Genomic DNA, 19,615 nt, shown 5'->3' with positions numbered 1-19,615 from the left:
AATAGCATATATTTTCTTTTCTTTTTTTATTGTAAATTTCAGTAGTAGGCCTAGGCCTAGGCTACACAAACAGGCAGAAGATGTTGAAAATAACTACAGAATAACTACTTAGGCCTACAACAATGAACAAAATGACAATAGGCCTACAGAGAAGAGGTTACGAAGATTTCAAAAGCTTTAAATTGGCACATTGTAGACGTGTATTTATAGATAAAGGGCATGTTGAGTGACCAAGAGAGAGCATGTATTGGCTGAGATCTGATGTGGGTGGGTCATCCGAGAGCAAAGAACTGAACGAGGCGGAGAGTTGGTTGTTTTGCGACCTACTTCCACCAAAGAGAGTGTAAACTGTGATTCACTGTGACTGACCAGCGACTTGAGATTTAACCTTGCCTGCCTTACTTATTGTGAAAATGGTGGACTACCAGAATTATGTGGTTTTAACTTTGCTTTTTATTTTTAATGTAACCGTGGTCTTTACCCAGTCAACCACTGACCCCGCAGCAAGTAAGTAACGTTACTTAAAGAAAAATAAGCCATAACTGTGAGCTAATGTTAGCTGGACATGTAATTGTTAGCGTTGCAACGTTAGCTAACTGGTTAAGTCGCCATTAAATATTGATTACATGAATGCTATGTTTTGTGAGTTAAATTCAGCTCCCAATATCTGTATCGATGAGACACCGCAAAAGTTGAAACCTGCCATTGTTAGAATTGGGAAAGAAAATAACGTGATAACGACCAGCCCAGCTAACGTTAACGTTAATGTTACAGTTTTGTAAATTGTCCGACTTCTGTAACATTAGCCTAGTAGGATACTTGTCAGTTGGAACATTGTGCGATATCTTCAAACAAACTTTGCTAACAACTCTTTAGTTTTTCATTCTTTTTATAACGTTACTCGATTGTTTTGGTTAATGTGTGTTAAGTTAATAATAACGTTAGTTTCTAAGTAATTGAGTCAACTTGAAAGCTACTTTATTGATACATTGCCATTACTCTGATCGTTAACATCAAACGTTAAGTGTAGGTTCTAGTCTCTAGTAACCGTCATTGCGTAATTTCTCTGTATAGGCTGTTTCTCACTCATCAAGTTATCAGTTACCATTCATTGTGTGAATCAGATTTCTCCACCCACTGTTTTACAACATCATGAGTTGTCATGAGTTAGTGGTCATGTTCTCATCACTTGATTTGGCTTTTCACTGCGCACTGCGCTGTTCCAGTCAGCAGTTAATGGACCTACTTTTATGTTTTCTTCACAGTGAGAAGGCTGGAATGTAATCAAATGTCGGAATGAATGCTGTTTCTCCTTAAATACTGTAAAGATTATTTTAGGTTTAAGGGTCTGAACTTAGCCTACACAAAATATTCCAGATAGCTAAGTTACATACATTTCGTAACAAAGTAGTTTACTACATCAAAAGCTACTTTGTCAAAAAACAGTGCTATTTGAATTACCTAACCAATATAACTCAGTCAAATGGATACAGTAACTTAGTTACCTTTATTTACAGGCTATAACATATGTTCAGTTCAAAAACAACAACCTTTGATTGTTACTCTCACAGCTCCAGCATGGGCATGCTCAATTTGGGAATTTCGGTTTGCAGAATGAACTGCAAGCTAACTCAAAATTCTTTAACCAGGCCTATATTGAAAGTACAATAGCAATGGAATGCACTATGTAACTGTGTGTGCGTGCATGTTTGCATCTTCATTGTTGGGGGGATTTTTGCCTGTAAAAATGTCATCTTCTCTTGATTATCCCAGTTTCTTTCCACTTGGCTGAAATTGTGGTGCTACATTTAAAAGTACAATTAGGCTACCCAGTTAGTTTATCTTAACCATGTGCAAGTTAAAACTAATACCACCAATTTCGACAGGCTATTTTATAACCACACAGTAGAAACCAGACTCTACCACCAACATCTTTGAAAGCACAATTTTGTTGCTTCAGCTCTGCCATAAAAAATGAGTTTGTCTTGCAAGTTTACACCGTATAGAGTATCTGAATGTTTCGCAGACAATGTAGCACGATAATGGACCCCATCCCTTCTCAGATGTAGTTGGGCAAATGTGTCATGTTTGTCAGATCCATTGAATAGAACTGAACTTGTATGGGTGGCCAGAAGAAAGCTCTACTGTGAGCTTCACAAATGCTCCAGAAAATGTAGCTTCTCTAAAAGCTACTGCACTAGCATGGTCAAAAAAAGCTATCTGCTTTAGAAAATAGCTACGCTATCACCAAGCCACTGAGAAATGTAGTTAAGCTAGTAGCTTCCCATCCAAACTAGTAGCTGCCCATCACTGACTGTAAGCAATCACATACCAATCTGTGTTAAACCTTTTGTCATCAGTGGTTTTCTACTAAGCCATTGGTTGAAACGATTGTCTCTTGCTCTTGCATCATCATTATCATCGAGTCCAGCATCAATCTAGTGCCTGGTGACATCCGTAGCACTGCAGAAAAAGACCATGGAACACCTGCAGGGCCCAACTGGGCCTATACTGGCTGAACTGTAAGCAACTTTGGAGATGAAATAAGATCTTTTAGCACAGTGCTGCACTGCTTACATACTCCCAGTATAGTGGTGTTAGTCATTGCCCCACACACACACACACAGTACTACTAACTGTGTTCTCCTCTACTACTTCTCTACTGTTCTTAACTGTGTTCTTCTCTCATGACAGCTTGCGCCTCGAAGACCAACACAAGCTGTGGCGAGTGCCTGAAGAATGTGACGGTGAGAATAGTGACAGACAACAGCAGGTCACACAGCCACACACACACTTACGCACACACAAACACACACACACACGTAGCCACATACACATACAGGAACTAACAGGCCATAGTGGGAGGTGGCCACAGTTTTACCAATTTTTTACAATTTAACCTTAATGATGGAACCAGCCAACCATAAAACACACACACACACTATTGTGCAATCTCTGAATTTAGTGTTACAGTGCAGCACACTCTTGTAACTCATGCTAGTACAGAGTTTAACCAACCTGTCTGGTCTTGTCTGAACATTTCTGCAGTCTTAATTGTCTGTGCCAGTTGTGGCACGAAAGGTGTGCTTGCTCATCTCACAGAAATGTAGTTATTTGTTATCTACTTCATTGATCGTGTCTTGTGGCTGGTTCAGTTATTGTAACTGGTTTGTGTTCTTGTAATTGTTTGAGTAGTTTTTCTCTGTTTGTGTGTGTATTGTCTGGTGTTGTCTGCCACGTTCTACTTTGTATGTTATCTGCCATGTTGTTTGTAAGGGATAACGGCCGCCGAGGTGTACTGTAACAGGACCCCTCGAAGGCCATTATCCCGCTTATCACCCGGTTGCCACTATAGGCAATAGTCATGCCTTCATAGCACGCAAAGGAGACAAGCAGTTCCGTTTAAAAAGAAGCCGACTTGTTCAGTTTGTTGTAGGCCTACAACTTTCTTTGGCCCTAACAGCGATAGCATTGACAGGTAGCTTGTTTACAGTTGATTTCATTGTTGTGAAACCTGCTTCCAGGCTCAACCATTGTCCTACTATGGCTTTTATAGTTACCATTCATAAGTACTGATATGGAACAGTGATTAAACTTTTTTTACCAGATCTACTTCATAGGTGTCCCGTTATTCAGAATTAATAGCCACCCCACCAGTCAATCAGAAAGGAGTATTTCTTCTCTCCGGGTGATAAGGGCATGTAATGGACCTGTAAATGATCCCTGTGTATTTGTGTGTTGTAGTGTTTATGGTGTGAGAGCAGTGGAGCGTGTGTGGAGTACCCTGTGAGGAATATCCTGCCTCCCACCAGCCTGTGTCCCCTTCCTCAGGCTAGATGGGGAGTCTGCTGGGGTAAGAATGTTACTGGAACAGACTAAACGATTTCTATGACGATGTAGATTGTTACTGTAATGGAGGAGACTGTTTCCATGATGATGTAGAATGTTACTGTAGTGGTGTTGATTATCTCCATAGACTGTATATATAGAACTGGACAGTGTGCCGTCTGTTAAGAGTGATGCGAGCGTTAGTCCAGAGCCCCCTGGTGGCTGGCTGCAGTACAATGTGTAACTCCGCCCATCCCCATGTATTTCAATGGCCAAGTAGCCAACTTTCCGTGTCACTTTTCTCATCTAAAACTATTTTTGTATCAACAACTTTTTATTCGAAAAAATAGTTTTCAAGATGCTTCAATACACACAATTTTTCTTTTCTCGCTGAAATTATTTTTTTTAATGTTATATTAACAAATCTAAAAGGGCGTGTTTACACCTATGATTGACAGCTGGCTGCAGACACTACCGCGACTCGCTCACTTATTTTAACACCTGATTTCGACCCTATGATTTCGACACATAATCTAACCTAAATAAGTGTTGCTGTTATTATCATTAGGCTATATCTTATCACAGTCTGACTAAATACATATTGATAGTCATACATTGTGTAGTTGCTGGTAAGAGACATCGTTGTTAGTTGTGACAGATTCTTTGTGAAAAAAGATATGTTCTGTTCTTTCGTAGATGCTAAGTATATTAGCTCATAGCATGCTACATCATGCTAGCATTAGCCAGTTGATAGGTAAAGTAAAAGGGCTCTGCTATATTGATCCGAAGTGACGTTAGCCATAGTCACCATCATTTACAGTCCTACTTGTTTGAAATGGTTTAACGTAACCAGTGATTGCCGCCATCATCGTTGCAACTTCATTTGAATATACTTTGTCACTGGAGAAGGCGATGTAAAGTTTCATTAACGTTAACTCTTGCTTAGTTTTGCGAATGGCAAAAAACGCCACCTAGCCTGCTAGGTCGACAACCTCGGTATGCCCATTTATGAATCAGCCCGACAAATAACGTTACTTGTGTTTTAGTGAACACATTATTGGACCATAGCTTAACGTGAGGAGGGATTCAAAGTTACAAATGGCCAATTTGCTTAGTATGCTCAGAACAGCGGTATCTGAAAATGCGTTAAGGTATCGTTGTTACCTGCGATTGCACTGCTGGAGAAGCATTTTGCATGAGAAATCCTCCCGTAACATTTTGCGGGGTAAATCCTCCCGTAGACGTACATCATTTCAAAATAATACGTCTAAATTGAAAACTGTGACAACTCATTGATAGGCCCTCTCAATATGTCTGTAATCGTATGCCTCTACCACAGGCTTGCTAGTCTTTCACCAGAGAGGGTGCTCCATTATAAATCAAAAATGTAATACTGCAGCCTTCATGTCAGCTGTAAAAATATGAGAACATGGACCTACTACATCAGGACAGGATACTCTAAACATTTTACACATAATCAGGAAGCTACTTTGCTGTTCAGTGTGTGATGTGTTTAAAGTGGTACTACGTTTAAAGAAACATTTTTATTCTTTGTTTCAAGTGCATAAGAAAATACCACATTATGATGGTTATGGTTACCCTTAACAAATACAAAACAATATAATACTTAAAACAGGGATCAATCAATAGCCTAATGAAATAAACAATGAGGGGGGAAAGCAATAATAAATAATAATGCCCATTCAATCAATAATATAATAACAATAACATGGTAAGACTACATTAAGGAGAATATCAATAATAAACAATGTCAAATTAATCAACAGCCTATAATGAAAATAAAACAGTACTACTGCATACAAACCATAATGTATAAGAAGTGCTTAAAAGACCAAAAACTATCACAAGAACGAAGAGCACTGGGCAACTCATTCCACCAACATGGTACCACTGAGGAAAAGAGTCTTGAATTTGACCTAGCGTTTAAGACTGGTCGACACAACAGAAGTTCATCAGAAGACCACAGTGGGCGGTTGGGGATGTATATCTTGATCATTGAATTAAAATAACAAGGAGCAGATCCAGTCAATGTCCTATAGGCCAAAGTGAGAGATTTAAATTTAATTCTGTCTACTGTAGGGAGCCAATGGAGAGTAACTAGGAGAGGAGTTACGATGTGTCCTCTTTGGCTGATTGTGGCATGTTGCAGCATTCTGAATGATAGATCACACAAAAGAAATAAAAAACATTCAATATTGATTTAGTATCAACCAATAATTAATCTGATATTAACATTCTTGTAACATCTACATCTTTGTGTAGGCTACAGTTAAATACTAAGCAATGGCCTCTGACTTAAATACCAAGGCAGTTAAATGACCGTGGTATAGTCTACGTGATACACAGGACTACACAGTAAACCCATTTAAAATAGGCAAGGATATGTATTTAATAACATTTGGGGTTGCTCACAGTATACCCACCACTACAACTAACTAACTCGACTACACCACTAGTTAAATGGCGCATTGCAATTTACATTTTGTGTGAGTTCAGGGGCATACAGAAAGTTGAAGTTTGGGTGACATCAATAAAGAAAATAGAAACAAAGGGATGTGTACAGCCTCAAGTATAAATGATGTCACATTAACAGAAGGTTCAGAGCAGAGGCAGACCTTTCTTGGTGCCATGGAAGTTATTGAAAGTCATGTGTTTTCAGAACGTAGTGGTGCTGTGCCATGTCCCATGTATAAGGGGCTTCAGGTTGATCCAGTGACGGTGGGTGATGATGTCAGGGAGATGGATGTCAGGGTACTTGGAGAAAGGGGGAGGACATGCCACCTCAGACCACCCCAGCCAAACATCTTCACGTAGGCATTCCCTTGCTTGCAGACTAATGTAGACCATGGAGACCACCTTGCCGCCACCTCCAGTACATTCAGTCATCACCCATATCTTACCTGCAAAAAGGAAAGTTACAATAAAGTTAGTCAGACCATTTTACAACATTACAAAGCATCTAATCAGGCACTCAACACCACTAGTAATACCAATTAATTAAATATATGTGTGCAATAAACTTCACAGCCTACCTACAATGTTAACTACACATTTAAATATGCGGTGTGAATGTTATTAACTTGCGTCAGCTTGAAAAATAACGTTATCAGTATGACTGATCATGGACGTTAGATGACAAACTAAGGTCTTTCTCAAATGTTCACCGATATCCCTGGGAAGTGACTGGTTCTTGGCGTAGCAGCCAGTGTTTAATGCAGGTGTTTCATTTATCGATCATTCACTTATGCGGTCTACAACTACTGACCTACCGATCTAATTTTTACAGTCTATGCTACCGACCTACCATCACAGAAGTAGCTCTAACAGAGGTGTCGTTAACGTTAAAAATGGCTAGTAGTTACATTAACACGAGGTTGATGAGGTCCATGCTTCACATTACGTTAACGTTAACTTGCGTTGCTTTATCACATCATACCGTTGCTTTATCACATCATATACTGTACTGACTGTCTAGTGTTATTAATCCCCATGTACAGTCAATGGTAACTCCATGTTGAGATGGCATACATGATATTTGAAAACAGCAACAACTAATAAAACCAATTATATCATGCATCGACTGTTAAGGGAGCTGTGTGCTAATCTTCACTTCAATGACTAACTTAGCCTCCCGGTAACGTTAATGTAGCTGCTAACGTTGGCATGTAATTCGCTGTCCGCATTTCTGTTGTTAGCTCATTAGTATTCACCATACTAAATTGTCACAGTCTATAATCAACATAATAAGCTCTCTTAGACGTATTTAAGAACACCAATAGACAAAAAAACGTTTCAGTTGATACGCAACACTTACCAGACAAGAACAAACCGATTGTTGTTTGTACTGTTTAGCTAACTCAGTCACAGCCGTAAAATTCATCCAGCCAGCTAGCCTTCGGCGCCGAGTCGACCTGCGTTGTGGAAAGGAGAAGGGGGCGGGTTTCACTTGACAAGGGGCGTGTTTAACTCGCTGAGTGGCAACTGAGTGGGCGTGCCTGACCGCGACTCCTCTTCACTGCGCATGCTTCAACTTTTGCTGCGCAGCCGCACTTCAAATTGGCTCCAAATTTTCCAAGATGGCGTCGCCTCGGCGGCTTCAATTCCATAGAACACTGTAGAATGCAGCCACACTGTCCAGTTCTATATATACAGTCTATGATTATCTCTGACGATGTAGAATGTTAACTGTAATGGAGAAGACCGTTTCCATGAAGATGTAGAATGTTACTGTAATGGAGAAGACTGTTTCCATGATGATGTAGAATGTTACTGTTGTGGTGTTGATAATCTCTGACAATTAGAATGTTACTGTCATGGAGGAGACTGTTTCCATGATGATGTAGAATGTTGTACTAAAGTAGGCCTGCTTCAGCAAAGATGATGTTGTAATGCCTGATTGGTTTGTGTGTCTGTGTGTGTCTTGTTTCCGTAGTGAACTTCCAGGCCCTGATCATCACCATATCTGTGGTGGGAGGGGTCCTCCTCATCGGTCTGTGTGTCTGTTTCTATCGCTGCTGCTGCACATGTGGGAACTCCAAGTAAGCCTACAGCACAGCACTGCGCTCTTGACTGGATGAAGCCTATTAAAGGTTGAACCAGCTGTTCGGTTTCAAAGATGGGTGTTCAGCAGTCAATCAAAACTACACCCCTCTCTTGGATGACGCTAAAGCACTGTGTTCATTGACTGGAATTGTTCATGACTCAGAATGAGCCACTGTTTAAACCAGGGCGGTGTCTAAACACCTGAGCGCACACACTGAACAGACACCTAGAGCACTGTTTGGAGCATTGTGCTGAATCTGACTAAAGGATCATGGGATTGGAATCACACAGTGACACTCTGGACAGGGACTCTTTAGTGTAAAAGCTAATCTGAGGGCAGAATCAAAACGTAGCTGCTTTATGATTTAAGGAAATGACTAATGAACGGAATGTGAGTTTTATTAAAACACATTTGTGTTTACTCTTTTACTCTAACCACTTGTATGAAGTCAATGAGAGCTGTTACAGAGCTATTTCTGTTGAGTTGATGTTTTACCACACTGTTGGTTTTCCCTTTGTCTTGTTAATATCCTCTTCAGGTCCCGATTGAATGGCTGCACTGTAGGCTCAACTGGTATCTGGTATTAACACACTGGTGTGTTTTTTCCCCGTCTCTCTCTCTGTCTCTTTTTCTCACCCTCTCCCTCTCTCTCCAGGAAAGATCAGAAGCTGGATGAGAGGATGGAACGGGAGGCTGACATGAGGAAAATGAAACATGAGGAGAGGTGTGTGTGTGTGTGCGTGTGCGCCTGTGTGTGTGTGTGTGTGTGTGTGTGAGGGAGGTTTGAAAGTGGGAATCCATAAGCCTTGGGAGTGAATAAATGAGCTTCAGATTATTCAGCAAACACAGACACCCAGTATGATTGACAGTGAAGTATGATTGACAGTGAAGTGCATAGTTCACCTAGGCTCGGCCAACAGCACCAAGCCACAAAGCACACACGTCACTCCCCGTAAGATACCATGCAGGTTGACACTTACCTCAGGAGCCCAGGTCATGATATTAGGCAGGTGTCGTCTTACCTCAGGAGCCCAGGTCATGATATTAGGCAGGTGTCGTCATACCCTGCTGGTCTGATTTGTCGTATGCCCTCTTTTCTCCTCATTAGTTGTGTTGATAGTTTGCTCTCTTCTTATTGGATGACTGTCTTTGTCTGATTTTAGTATGCTTTGTTCCGATTGGCTGTGCTTGTTTGGCTTAGAGTTTGTTTTAGTGCTTATTGGCTGTGTTTAACTCTTACAGGAAAGCAGAAATGCGCAGCCGGCATGACGAGATCAGGAAGAAGTATGGTAAGTCCTATTGGTCCATTCAGCTCTGTGAGGTCTATGGCCAACCTACCAATGGACTCTCAGGAAGGTTTTCATACAAGCTAGTGTCGATAAATAGAATGTTATAGACACTAATGATAGTCTTCTCTCTCAATCATGATTCTAGTGTGCTTCCTCATGACTTATTTTCTGTCATTTCTTGTCATTGCTTTGCAGGTCTGATGAAAGACAATGGCTACTCCAAATTTGAGAACAACTGAGAAACCGCCGTGATCAGCCGTCCCTGATTCTAGAACATACTCAGTTGTCTCCTGTGTTGTGCTGAGGGGTTCCGCTTTTAGAACTTCTGTTTTTTTTTTGTTTTTTTTTCTCTCTCGTCCTTTTACTTCTCCAAAGAACTTCCATCCTGAGCCACCGTTTTACTGAGGTGGTCTGGGGTGACCTTTCTGAAGCAGTTTTCTGCTGTTTCCTTCCCCCTACTCCGTCTCCTTCTCCTTTCCTTCCCCCTACTCTGTCTCTTCAGCTACTCCGCCTCCTCAGCTACTCCGCCTCCAGCTGCCTTCCTTTTCTCCATTTCTTTGTTGTCCTGTCTTGTTTTATTGCAAGTGGGAGAAGCTGGGACAGCAGCTGATTGAGGTAGTTTGTGTTCAGTCTGTGGTTGATTACACTGTATGTGATTGTAGAGAGTCTTGTCTTTCAGTGCTAAATGTGCCAAATTAGTGAGGTAGCTCTGTGTAGCACCTGCCTCTGTGTAGCTGATGAATATGTTTGCTTTGTACTCGTTTGTTTTGTTCTCCAGGCCAAGTAGTGTAAAGCCAGTAAGCTTTTAATTTGAAATGAGCTTGACCAAATGAGAGTTTCAGTGCCAAGGAGTCACACTGTTTAGCAGATTTCTGCTTACTGGCAATCATTTTCCTGATGACTATTTCCAAAGAAATGTGAAATTACCGTACACTTAAGCATTGAGAGACGCTGTTTGTTGTGAAATAAGGTACACTGCAGCTCAACAGAAGCTTGATGGTGTTTTATGCCCCCAATGTCGTCTTCCAGGCAGCGCTGCCACCGTCGACTTAAAGGCACCTTATCCTAAACCTAACCCTAACCTTAACACATGCCTAACCATAGCGCCTTCCAGGCAGCACTGCCTTGAAGACTACGTTGGGGGCATAAAACACTGATAAACCCCAAGAGAAAGTCAAGTTACTCCCATAACGATTTCACCATCCTGGAAGACTACCTCAAAGGAATACGAAAAATGCCTGGCTAGTTTGATCAGCACTCCACTCAAAACTCCAAAGACCAGTCGTCACATTTGCGACACAGGATGTCCATCTTTAGAGCTGTCGCACTCTGGAGCATGGGCAGTTTAGAGCATAGATATTAGAAAGCTAGATACCGCATTGTCCGTTGAGTTCTATTTGGTAGCATCGTATACGTGGCCGCCATATTGCTGGGAGTCACATGTTCCTCCATTGGCCTCCAATGATTGTTGCCCCCACCAAGATGGCGTCGCTATTTACATACATTCTGGTATGCGGTACAATGCGGTATCTAGCTTTCTAATATCTATGGTTTAGAGAGTTTAGAGGTCTTCCTGAAAGTGGTGTCACATGACCCTTTTTGTGACATCATTGGTCTCCCTGAAACAGCCTTTTGTACCTTTTGTTTACTCAATAACATTTCAGGCTCTAGGCACTCTTGTGTATTCTGACTGGTGGTAGAGAATTCAACACATCTTCCAGATGGTCTTTGTCTTAGCTGATGTGGTCCTACAATTGTGTCATAATATCATATCCAAAGAGGTTCTACGTGATATTGTGTCATCATTTCACATAATCCAAAAAGGTTCTACAGGTATTGTCATCATTTCACATATATCCAAAGAGGTTTTACATGGTATTTGTTTATGTTGTTGTATGACTGTAGTCTATGAGTCTTATGCTGGTGCCTAAAAATCATATTGTTTACTGTCTGTAGCCTTGTGAAAAACAATCTGATTTGCTCCTGTAGACTACCTTTTGAATCATTAGCTTTTATTAAAGCTCATATAGACATTCAACAGTACTCCCTGATTTTGTCCACACTCTTAATATAAACTTTGAAGAGGTTCTGGTAAGTTAGCAATATTCTTTTTTTTTCTTTTTTGCATTTACATTGAAAAGGGAAGTTGTAAGTAAACCATCCATTTATCTACTCATATTACTTCATGGTACAACACTGCCCTCTAGAATTAAGAAATTGTAATACATTTGCAATTATAATAAGGTATGGATTAGGGCAGGGGTGTGAAACTCATTTTAGGCAGTGGGCCGGATTTGGTGGAAGGAGACCTCGTGGGGGCGTCACTGTAAATGGTCATGATCATTTCTCTGCACTGGTGTCAGTGCTGTTTGGTGATATACTCCTTTACTTTACCCACTTACAAACAAGTACAAATCATCTACTGCTGTCATATCCTGCTCTTTCTCTCTTGAAACACCCATGTCAGTTTTTTGGCCTCTTCCTCCTGATGATGGTTTGTAGTGCTAGTTTTAATACATTTATCACAGAAATTGCTTAGGCCTATTACAAATTGTTGAAGACAACTGGATGTGAATATCTTATCAAACTATCGTGTCTTATCATTCTTTCTAATTTTCCCTTCCTACCTAAAGCATCTGGGGGGCCGTATGAAACCTGCTGGCTGGCCTGATCTGGCCCCCGGGCCTTATGTTTGACACCCCTGGATTAACGGAAATAATAGGCAATGGGCCTACACTTAAACATAGAGAGAGCCTTGTAGTCTAGTGTGTCCTACAATCTGCTTACACAATCATGGGTTTCATCAGGTCCCATATAGGTGTATAAAATAAGGCACCTAGATCATGAATGCAGTCTGTGGTGATTGGTCTACATCTGTAGGGACCTGATGAAACCCATGAATAGTACACAGCATTAGTCATTCGTCTACAATGTGCAAACAGTAGGCTGCAAATAAACCCATAGCCCATCTAGCCTACGTTACTATACCAGAAATACACCTTGGAAGAGCTAGTGGGTGGAATGTCAACTGGGCAGACGTCATGCAGGACATTTACTTATCCGCACCTAATTCTTCCCATAGACTCCGAGGATGCAGGCTACGTTCCGTAGTAGGTTACGCTCGTTTTAGCTGTTTAGCAGGCTTGAACCAATGACTGCTGATGGAAAAAAGGCTATCAATTGTTGCTTTGTAGTAGGGCCTACTAGAGTCATTAGTTTGAACCACAGAGAAAAACTGAGCCGATGTCACCAGTTTTTGAATGGCTTGAACGCTTGAACCTTTGCCGCTTACTTGGTGAACATGCGCGTTCACGAGTCTGAAAATAGCACACGTGATCTACCAGAAGCCAATCAGTTACTCAGCTTTTGCACGTTCTTGATGAAAGCAGAGAAGACCCGAAGAGGGAAAACGCGCAATTTAATTTCTTTATTTCATTCAATTTGAAAAGATACAATGTCCGACGATAAAGGAAAGGTAAGGCGTTAAACTGGTGCATTGAAATATTATTTAAAGTAATTAAAACTCAGGGCCATTGTATGATAATCAGATTCCTGATTTGAGCGGGCAGAGTGAAAGAAAACAAAGCATAGGTTGCAACGTTATGAATTGCGGCTTTTGGTCAGAGCGCCAGTTCGGGTTCCGGGAACCAATTGATTTTCTTTTGGCATTATTTACTTACTATCACCGCCGTATACGAGGTGAATCGACAGCAAACTTGATTACCGGTTTATGTAAGGAGTTTCTTTTTTAAAACACACCAATTGGCTTGTTCGGCTTCCACACAGAGGCTAACTAGCATAGCATAGTTTGCTAATGTTACATCCCGCCGGCATGGCGAAAATGCCGCAAGAAGAGCGCAACAATCCACCATGCTAAGATAGCTAGCTTCTAATAAAGCTTAGAATCAGGGATGGTTACTATCGTCGTATTTGGAAAGTCTGACCTCTGTGCTCAGCAGTTATTAATCAATGTTATGTTTGCCACCAAAGAATAGTTTGAGCTAAATTTCGCCCCGGATCTGTAATGTTGGTTGGTTAGCTAACGTTTGTTAGCAGCGATAGCTACTTTCCCCATAACAAATAATAATTGCATAGTTTAAGCTGGGGTGCCCAGTGTTCCTAACTTGATATACTATGCTACCCAGTGCTATAAATAAAGTCAGTAATGTCATAAAGTGTAGGCTAGTTTTTCAGTAGTAACAAACCATCCTGAAAGTAATCCATGATGCTCTTTTCCTGGGTGACTCTTATATGTGGGGAAAGGTAGAATTGCTAGGAGCCTTCACATCTGGGAAGAAAATCTTCACTCTGTCAGTTTTTTCAAGATTGTTTTAGATTTATTCAGGATTTTTTATTATTATTATTATTATTATTTGAAATAAATTGCATGATCTCATAACTGCCATGTGTGACTTCATTATTAGGAAGGAGTCAAGACGGAAAATGAGCACATCAACCTCAAAGTTGCAGGCCAGGATGGATCAGTTGTACAATTCAAGATCAAAAGACACACGCCCCTGAGCAAGCTAATGAAGGCCTACTGTGAGAGACAGGTGAGGTTCTGCATGCACAGTTATTAGACACCATGTGTTATGCGTCTTTGGTGATTAAGTCTATAACGGTCAGTTCTAAATATCCGGCGGGATCTCGGGGTGGTGGTAGTGTAGTGGTTAAGGAGCTGGGCTAGCGTGCAGTAGCCTGAAAGTTGTTGGTTCAATTCCCAGCTTCCACCGTTGTGCCCTTGAGCAAGGCACTTAACCCCAAGTTGCTCCGGGGACAATGTGATCCCTTGTAATATAGCTGACATATGTAAGTCACTTTGGTCAAGAAGTGTCTGCTAAATGTAATGTAATGTAATGTAATGTAAATACAAGTGTAAACATCCACCAAGACGCATTGTGATCCCGATCACTGGAACCACTATTTGAGGTGTTCAGGGATGCGTATGACTTAATGACGGTGACGTGGGCAGCAACAGAATCTAATCACAGGTGGTCAGCAGTGCCTCTGGCTGTATAGCTTGGATACAGGTGTAAACGTGATGTGTCCTGGCAGACCACTTGTGATCCAATCACCCAAAACACATTCTAGAAAATCATATGTAAACTGGCCCTAATGCACATGCACAATCACACCTGCTGTCACGACAACAAACCACAATGTCCACTATGCTACAAGAGAGCACTGCCTCAGTTGCCCTTGTGCAATGAAAACAGGTGTCTGTTTTTTCCTTAGAAGTCTTTAGCTCATTTTTGTCATTGGTGGCAGGTGTGGTCATAGCTGTGTGTGTTGTGTTGGTGAGTGTGGTGGTGGAGGAGGAGGTAGTAGACTGATGTCTGTTCTGCTCCATCCAGGGCCTGTCCCTCCGACAGATCCGATTCCGGTTTGACGGACAACCCATCAACGAGACGGACACACCTGCACAGGTGAGTTGAAGGCAGGCATGCAAACTCCACATGATCGGTCCGTGGCATCACTATAAAGCAACTCTCTTCACTCCCAAAGATGGCAGTTTTGGTTCTTTTTTGTAGTTCAAACTTCAAATGGTCTATGTGTGCAGTAGACGTCTGAAGTTTGCCTAGAAAAAGGACCAAAAGCTGCCATCTATGCTTTATATGGGAAAAGATAGCAACTTTTAAACGTCCCACATACTCGACGCACCCGGCCGGTAGCGTGACAATGTGACGTCAGAGAAGCGCCGTAACCATTTATACTCGCACATGGTGGTTGCGACACTAGTTGCAATATTCTCCTAAACAGAGGTGTCGCTGTTGTGAAAAGATTAACACTAACTACGTTACACAGCAGAAGAAGCTGCAGTAAGAAACACCAGAGACTTTCTAATGTGGAGACACAACACTCAAAAAATACTCCATAGAAATGCATGGGGCTAGTGAATGGGAATGGCTAGGTAGTAGGCTACTGCAGCTAAGGACTTTGGTTAAACTATATTGTTGCAAACTAAACTGAAATAACACGTTCAGCAACTTTGTGGTCTATTAGTCCTAGCATAACTATGTTAGGTTAGGTTGTCAACTGTCTCTGGGTCTAGAAACTAGAGATCAAGTGAGTTGGTGACAGATCATGAACAAAGTTATTTCTCTTTATTTATTTCGTTGGAAAATACAATGTCAATGTCGGACTGTTAGGAAGATATGACTTGTAGAAAATGGGCTCGTAACTTACATTGCTAAATGTAGGGAAATTCTGCAGATGAATCCAAGCTAATGTTTTTCTATGCATCCAGACGCCAAAGACTGAGCTGTATTCGCATGTTATGTCCCTTGCTGGCCACCGGTATTTTAACATGGCGCATGTACATGGCTAGTCGCCCCTGTGCTATGTAGATTTAAATGAGGATTTCTAAGCCAATAGGTATGCTTCGAATTGGTGGTGGTCATAATTAAACATGAATGAGGCTACATTTATGAATGGTAAATGTTGATTTAGTTAACAAACAACTGAAAACGTTACACAGGGGGGCTTTAAATGTCAGGGCCCTCGGAAGTCTACCAATGAAGTGTGGAGATGCATTGAGCCTCGTAAATGGGTGTAAAACAGTGATTTATTTGCATGGCTAGCCTGATGCCGAAGCACCACTATTGAAAAAGCTGTTGGTAGCATCGGCTAACTAGCGCCAGATTTTGGAGTGCAGGGGACAAGCCGAGATGGGCTATGAGACATACGTTCACACTCGGTATCATGTTTCAATACACTTTAGGTCAATATCACACCGGAATTCTCCTTTAAGGCATAGCCCTAGTCTACGTGCAGTAAATAGTTAGAGTATTTTTTTTTTCAGTGGAGTAGAACTACTAGGGCTACTGTATGTCGCTGCTTGTTGACATCTTTGATTATTTTTAATGTTGCAGTCGTTTATCTCCGTTCAACAGGCTTGTGGTTCAGCTGTGGGCACGCAATTAGCAGCAGTGACTGGCGGTGATGAGTGATGTTTACGTAGCCTAATGAAGTGGCAGCTTAGTAAATTCCACGCAGTAGGCCAATGGTAAAGCACAGCGTTTGCCACATAGAAAAACTCAGTAGCCTATTAGCGCTTTCTTTGTAGCCCTACTTCCAGCCCTGAGTGTTGGCCTGGTTGCTAGCTTCTTCAAACTTTGCAAACTCAGATGGGTGTTGTTACAATTGCGGCGCACGAGTGTATTTGACCGGCATAAAATCGGCATGTCTCAGACCGACCGGCCGGTTGCCGGTCATGGCCGATCACGTGAAAATCGGCCGATTCCAGTCACCAGCCGATCTATCGGTGCATCTCTAGAGGTGATTCAAATCAGAGGACGGTTAAGTTTAAAATAAAAGTGTCTATTATGTCTATGTGTGAGCTCACTAAGTGCGAACCAGCCAGGATGCTAACGTCACCTTCAGGAGCCCAGATGACCAATAATAGCCCTGCTAATGAGCTTGCAATTTTACTTCACCAAGCGTGGAAAAAAAACCTCGGTATCTGAATTGAAAACAACGTTTACAACCAAATACATTTATAGAAATGATCTCCATAGGCTACAGGTTCGAATATTAAGAGATCCCTAAAATTCGTTCGATTATCTTTAATTTTTAAAATAATCGAATTATATTCGAATAACGAAGTTCGGAGTCAAAGCCTTAAGTGGGATACCCAGTGAGGCGATCGGACGGACGCACTGTTTAGGGACAAATCTTTGCTCCACTGACCAGCTTCCTTCTCCTGTCTCCAAGTCCACAGCAGTCACTGATGGTGTCTGTCTTCAACATCAAACCTGATGATCCTGTCACTGGCCCTTTAACTGTCTTTATTGCTAACTGTAGATGTCAGACAGGTGTTCTTCATTGTGTGTGTGTGTGTGTGTGTTTTGTGCTTGCAGCTGGACATGGAGGATGAGGACACGATCGACGTCTTTCAGCAGCAGACGGGGGGAAGCTGCTAAAGCCCCCCTCCCACCCCACCTTCCTACCCCTCATCCCCCACTTGGCTCCTGGACCCTCCACCCTTAACCCCCACACCCCACCCCAACCACACCTCACCCCCTGCTGCCTGCCTGGCTCTCTCCTCTCCTGCTTCACCCCCCACCCCCATTGGAGCTGAGGCAGTGCGCTGGGGTCCAGGGCTGGGGGCTGGAGGGGACCAATGAGGAGTCACTTCCTCTTCCTGCTTGCTGTCCAATCAGGAGCTCAGCTCAGAGGTGGAACAGTGCTGAGGGTCTGGCTTTTGGTTTTGGTTCTGGTTCCTCTCCAAATTCAGTAATTTCCTATTATTATAAGAATTATTATTGTTATTATATATTTTTATTGTTTATTTTTTGTAATCATCTGTCTGTTTGTGGAATTCTTTTGGAGGGGGGATGGGTGGAGATTGTGGGAGGTAAGACATGTTTTTAAAACAGTTACCATAGAGCATCCAACCACACACACACACACACACACACACATTCCGCTCCAGCTGTGCCATGCTCACACACACACACACACACCTGTCTGTCTTTTTTTAATTTGACTACAGGTGAGCTGATGGTGACACCAAACCACATGACTTCAGTTGTAACCCAAAACAGCCTGTGAGACCAACAGAAAATGAAATCATTGTTTCTTCTTTTTATCTCCTTTTATTTGTATTTTTTGAGAGCGGCGGCTGGCTGTAGTGTCTGTGTCCTCTCGGCATCCCAGAGTTTTAATCTGAACGTTTCTGCGGCCGCTGCCTCCTCCGCCTGCTCCAAGCTGCATCCAGACACAATGGTCTGAGCTTAGACTTGCTCCTCATATTCTCCTGATGTCCTGGGCAGTTTAACAGTTAAATGGACCAACCAGTCGTGACTCTGGCCAGAGGTGTACAGATGTTTCCCATATTTCTCAGAGAATGTTATGGTATATCTCTCCCTCTCTCTTTACCTCTCTCCCCCTCTCTTTACCTCTCTCTCTCTCTTTACCTCTCTCTCTCTCTCTCTCTCTCTCTCTCTCTCTCTCTCTCTCTCTCTCTCTCTCTCTCTCTCTCTCTCCTGGGTGGACACCATGTGTAAAACTCCTCTTTTCTTCCCTTCCTCTAGTACCACAGAGAGGACGGTGTATCAAAGAAAAGGTTTCTTTTTTCTGTATTCTACTTCTCAGCTGATTTTCACTTTGTCCTTTACTACTGTATACAATAAATATAGTTTGGTACTCAGTCTGCGTCCTGCGTGCGTCTGTCCGAGTCTCTTCAGAGTTTAAAGGGGTGGTGGGGGCTCATCTTGGTGATCAAAAGTTTTGGATTTCATGTTGACCGCGACTTCAGAGCATTGTTACGTTGTGTCAGTGTAAAGTTAGCTAGCCTAGTCTAACCAAATATTTGTCTTACAAATCTAAACCACAGGCTCACGTTAATCTAATGGGCTTTGAGACATCTGTTTTGTCTTGTGACAAAGTCTCCTGGTTCAATTGTTTCCAGTTTCATAGAAACGAGGGTGTTACATTTGCAATAGCCTAACTACAAAATACAACCTAATAACACTAGGCCTACCAAGGCACTGCGTTGATGTTTCTCCATTTCTTGTTCTCTTCACCTATCAGGCAGCCAGAGACGTTGGAAGTGGGGGTGCGGCCACCCCCGAAGCGCACTAAGACATTTTCCTTGTAGACATACCCATGGTTACACTAGGCAGGCAACTGTGCTCTGTTCCCAGAGCATGCTTTCTCTGTCTATGATCTGCAAGCTTATAGGGCCTCCTCGACGAGGAGATTGCTAGTCTGCGGATAATGTGCTGCAATTGAACGTTGGCCTATGGAACTGCGGACCGAAAGAAAAATAAACTAAACATATTCCTGATTAGAAAATATTTCTTAATTTAGTGTTATCAAATAAAGAGACATGCAATTAGGGGGTAGTGGTGTCAGCGCTTATCCAATCTGCGCATCTGCTGCGCATGTAAAAGTGAACCACTGGAGATGGCATAGAGACTGGCTAGTCTAA

General features: G+C 42.0%; 2 protein-coding genes across 3 annotated transcripts; both read left to right on the top strand.

Moving 5' to 3' along the window:
- The first annotated feature begins 279 nt into the window (after window positions 1–279).
- Window positions 280–11,719, top strand: pttg1ipb (PTTG1 interacting protein b). 2 transcript variants are annotated; one of them, XR_006026122.1, is made up of 8 exons: window positions 281–507; window positions 2,695–2,747; window positions 3,745–3,853; window positions 8,282–8,387; window positions 9,048–9,116; window positions 9,635–9,681; window positions 9,877–10,150; window positions 10,213–11,719. XR_006026122.1 is itself a non-coding variant. In XM_042076629.1 (7 exons), the coding sequence occupies exons 1-7, from the start codon at window positions 414–416 to the stop codon at window positions 9,918–9,920; spliced, it is 522 nt and encodes a 173-aa protein (XP_041932563.1). In that variant the 5' UTR covers window positions 280–413; the 3' UTR covers window positions 9,921–11,719. The 2 variants fall into 2 exon arrangements, 1 of the variants encoding a protein (XP_041932563.1); XM_042076629.1 differs by having other exon boundaries at window positions 280–507; window positions 9,877–11,719.
- A 1,291-nt stretch (window positions 11,720–13,010) lies between these two features.
- On the top strand, window positions 13,011–18,832 carry LOC121695706 (small ubiquitin-related modifier 3-like). Its single transcript, XM_042076776.1, has 4 exons — window positions 13,011–13,156; window positions 14,106–14,234; window positions 15,036–15,107; window positions 17,541–18,832. The coding sequence occupies exons 1-4, from the start codon at window positions 13,136–13,138 to the stop codon at window positions 17,601–17,603; spliced, it is 285 nt and encodes a 94-aa protein (XP_041932710.1). The 5' UTR covers window positions 13,011–13,135; the 3' UTR covers window positions 17,604–18,832.
- Window positions 18,833–19,615: the final 783 nt, after the last annotated feature.

Source organism: Alosa sapidissima, chromosome 2, assembly GCF_018492685.1.
Source record: "Alosa sapidissima isolate fAloSap1 chromosome 2, fAloSap1.pri, whole genome shotgun sequence".
Taxonomy (NCBI): domain Eukaryota; kingdom Metazoa; phylum Chordata; class Actinopteri; order Clupeiformes; family Clupeidae; genus Alosa; species Alosa sapidissima.
The sequence above is the reverse complement of the archived record's forward strand: the minus strand, read 5'-3'. Positions and strand labels throughout refer to the sequence as shown.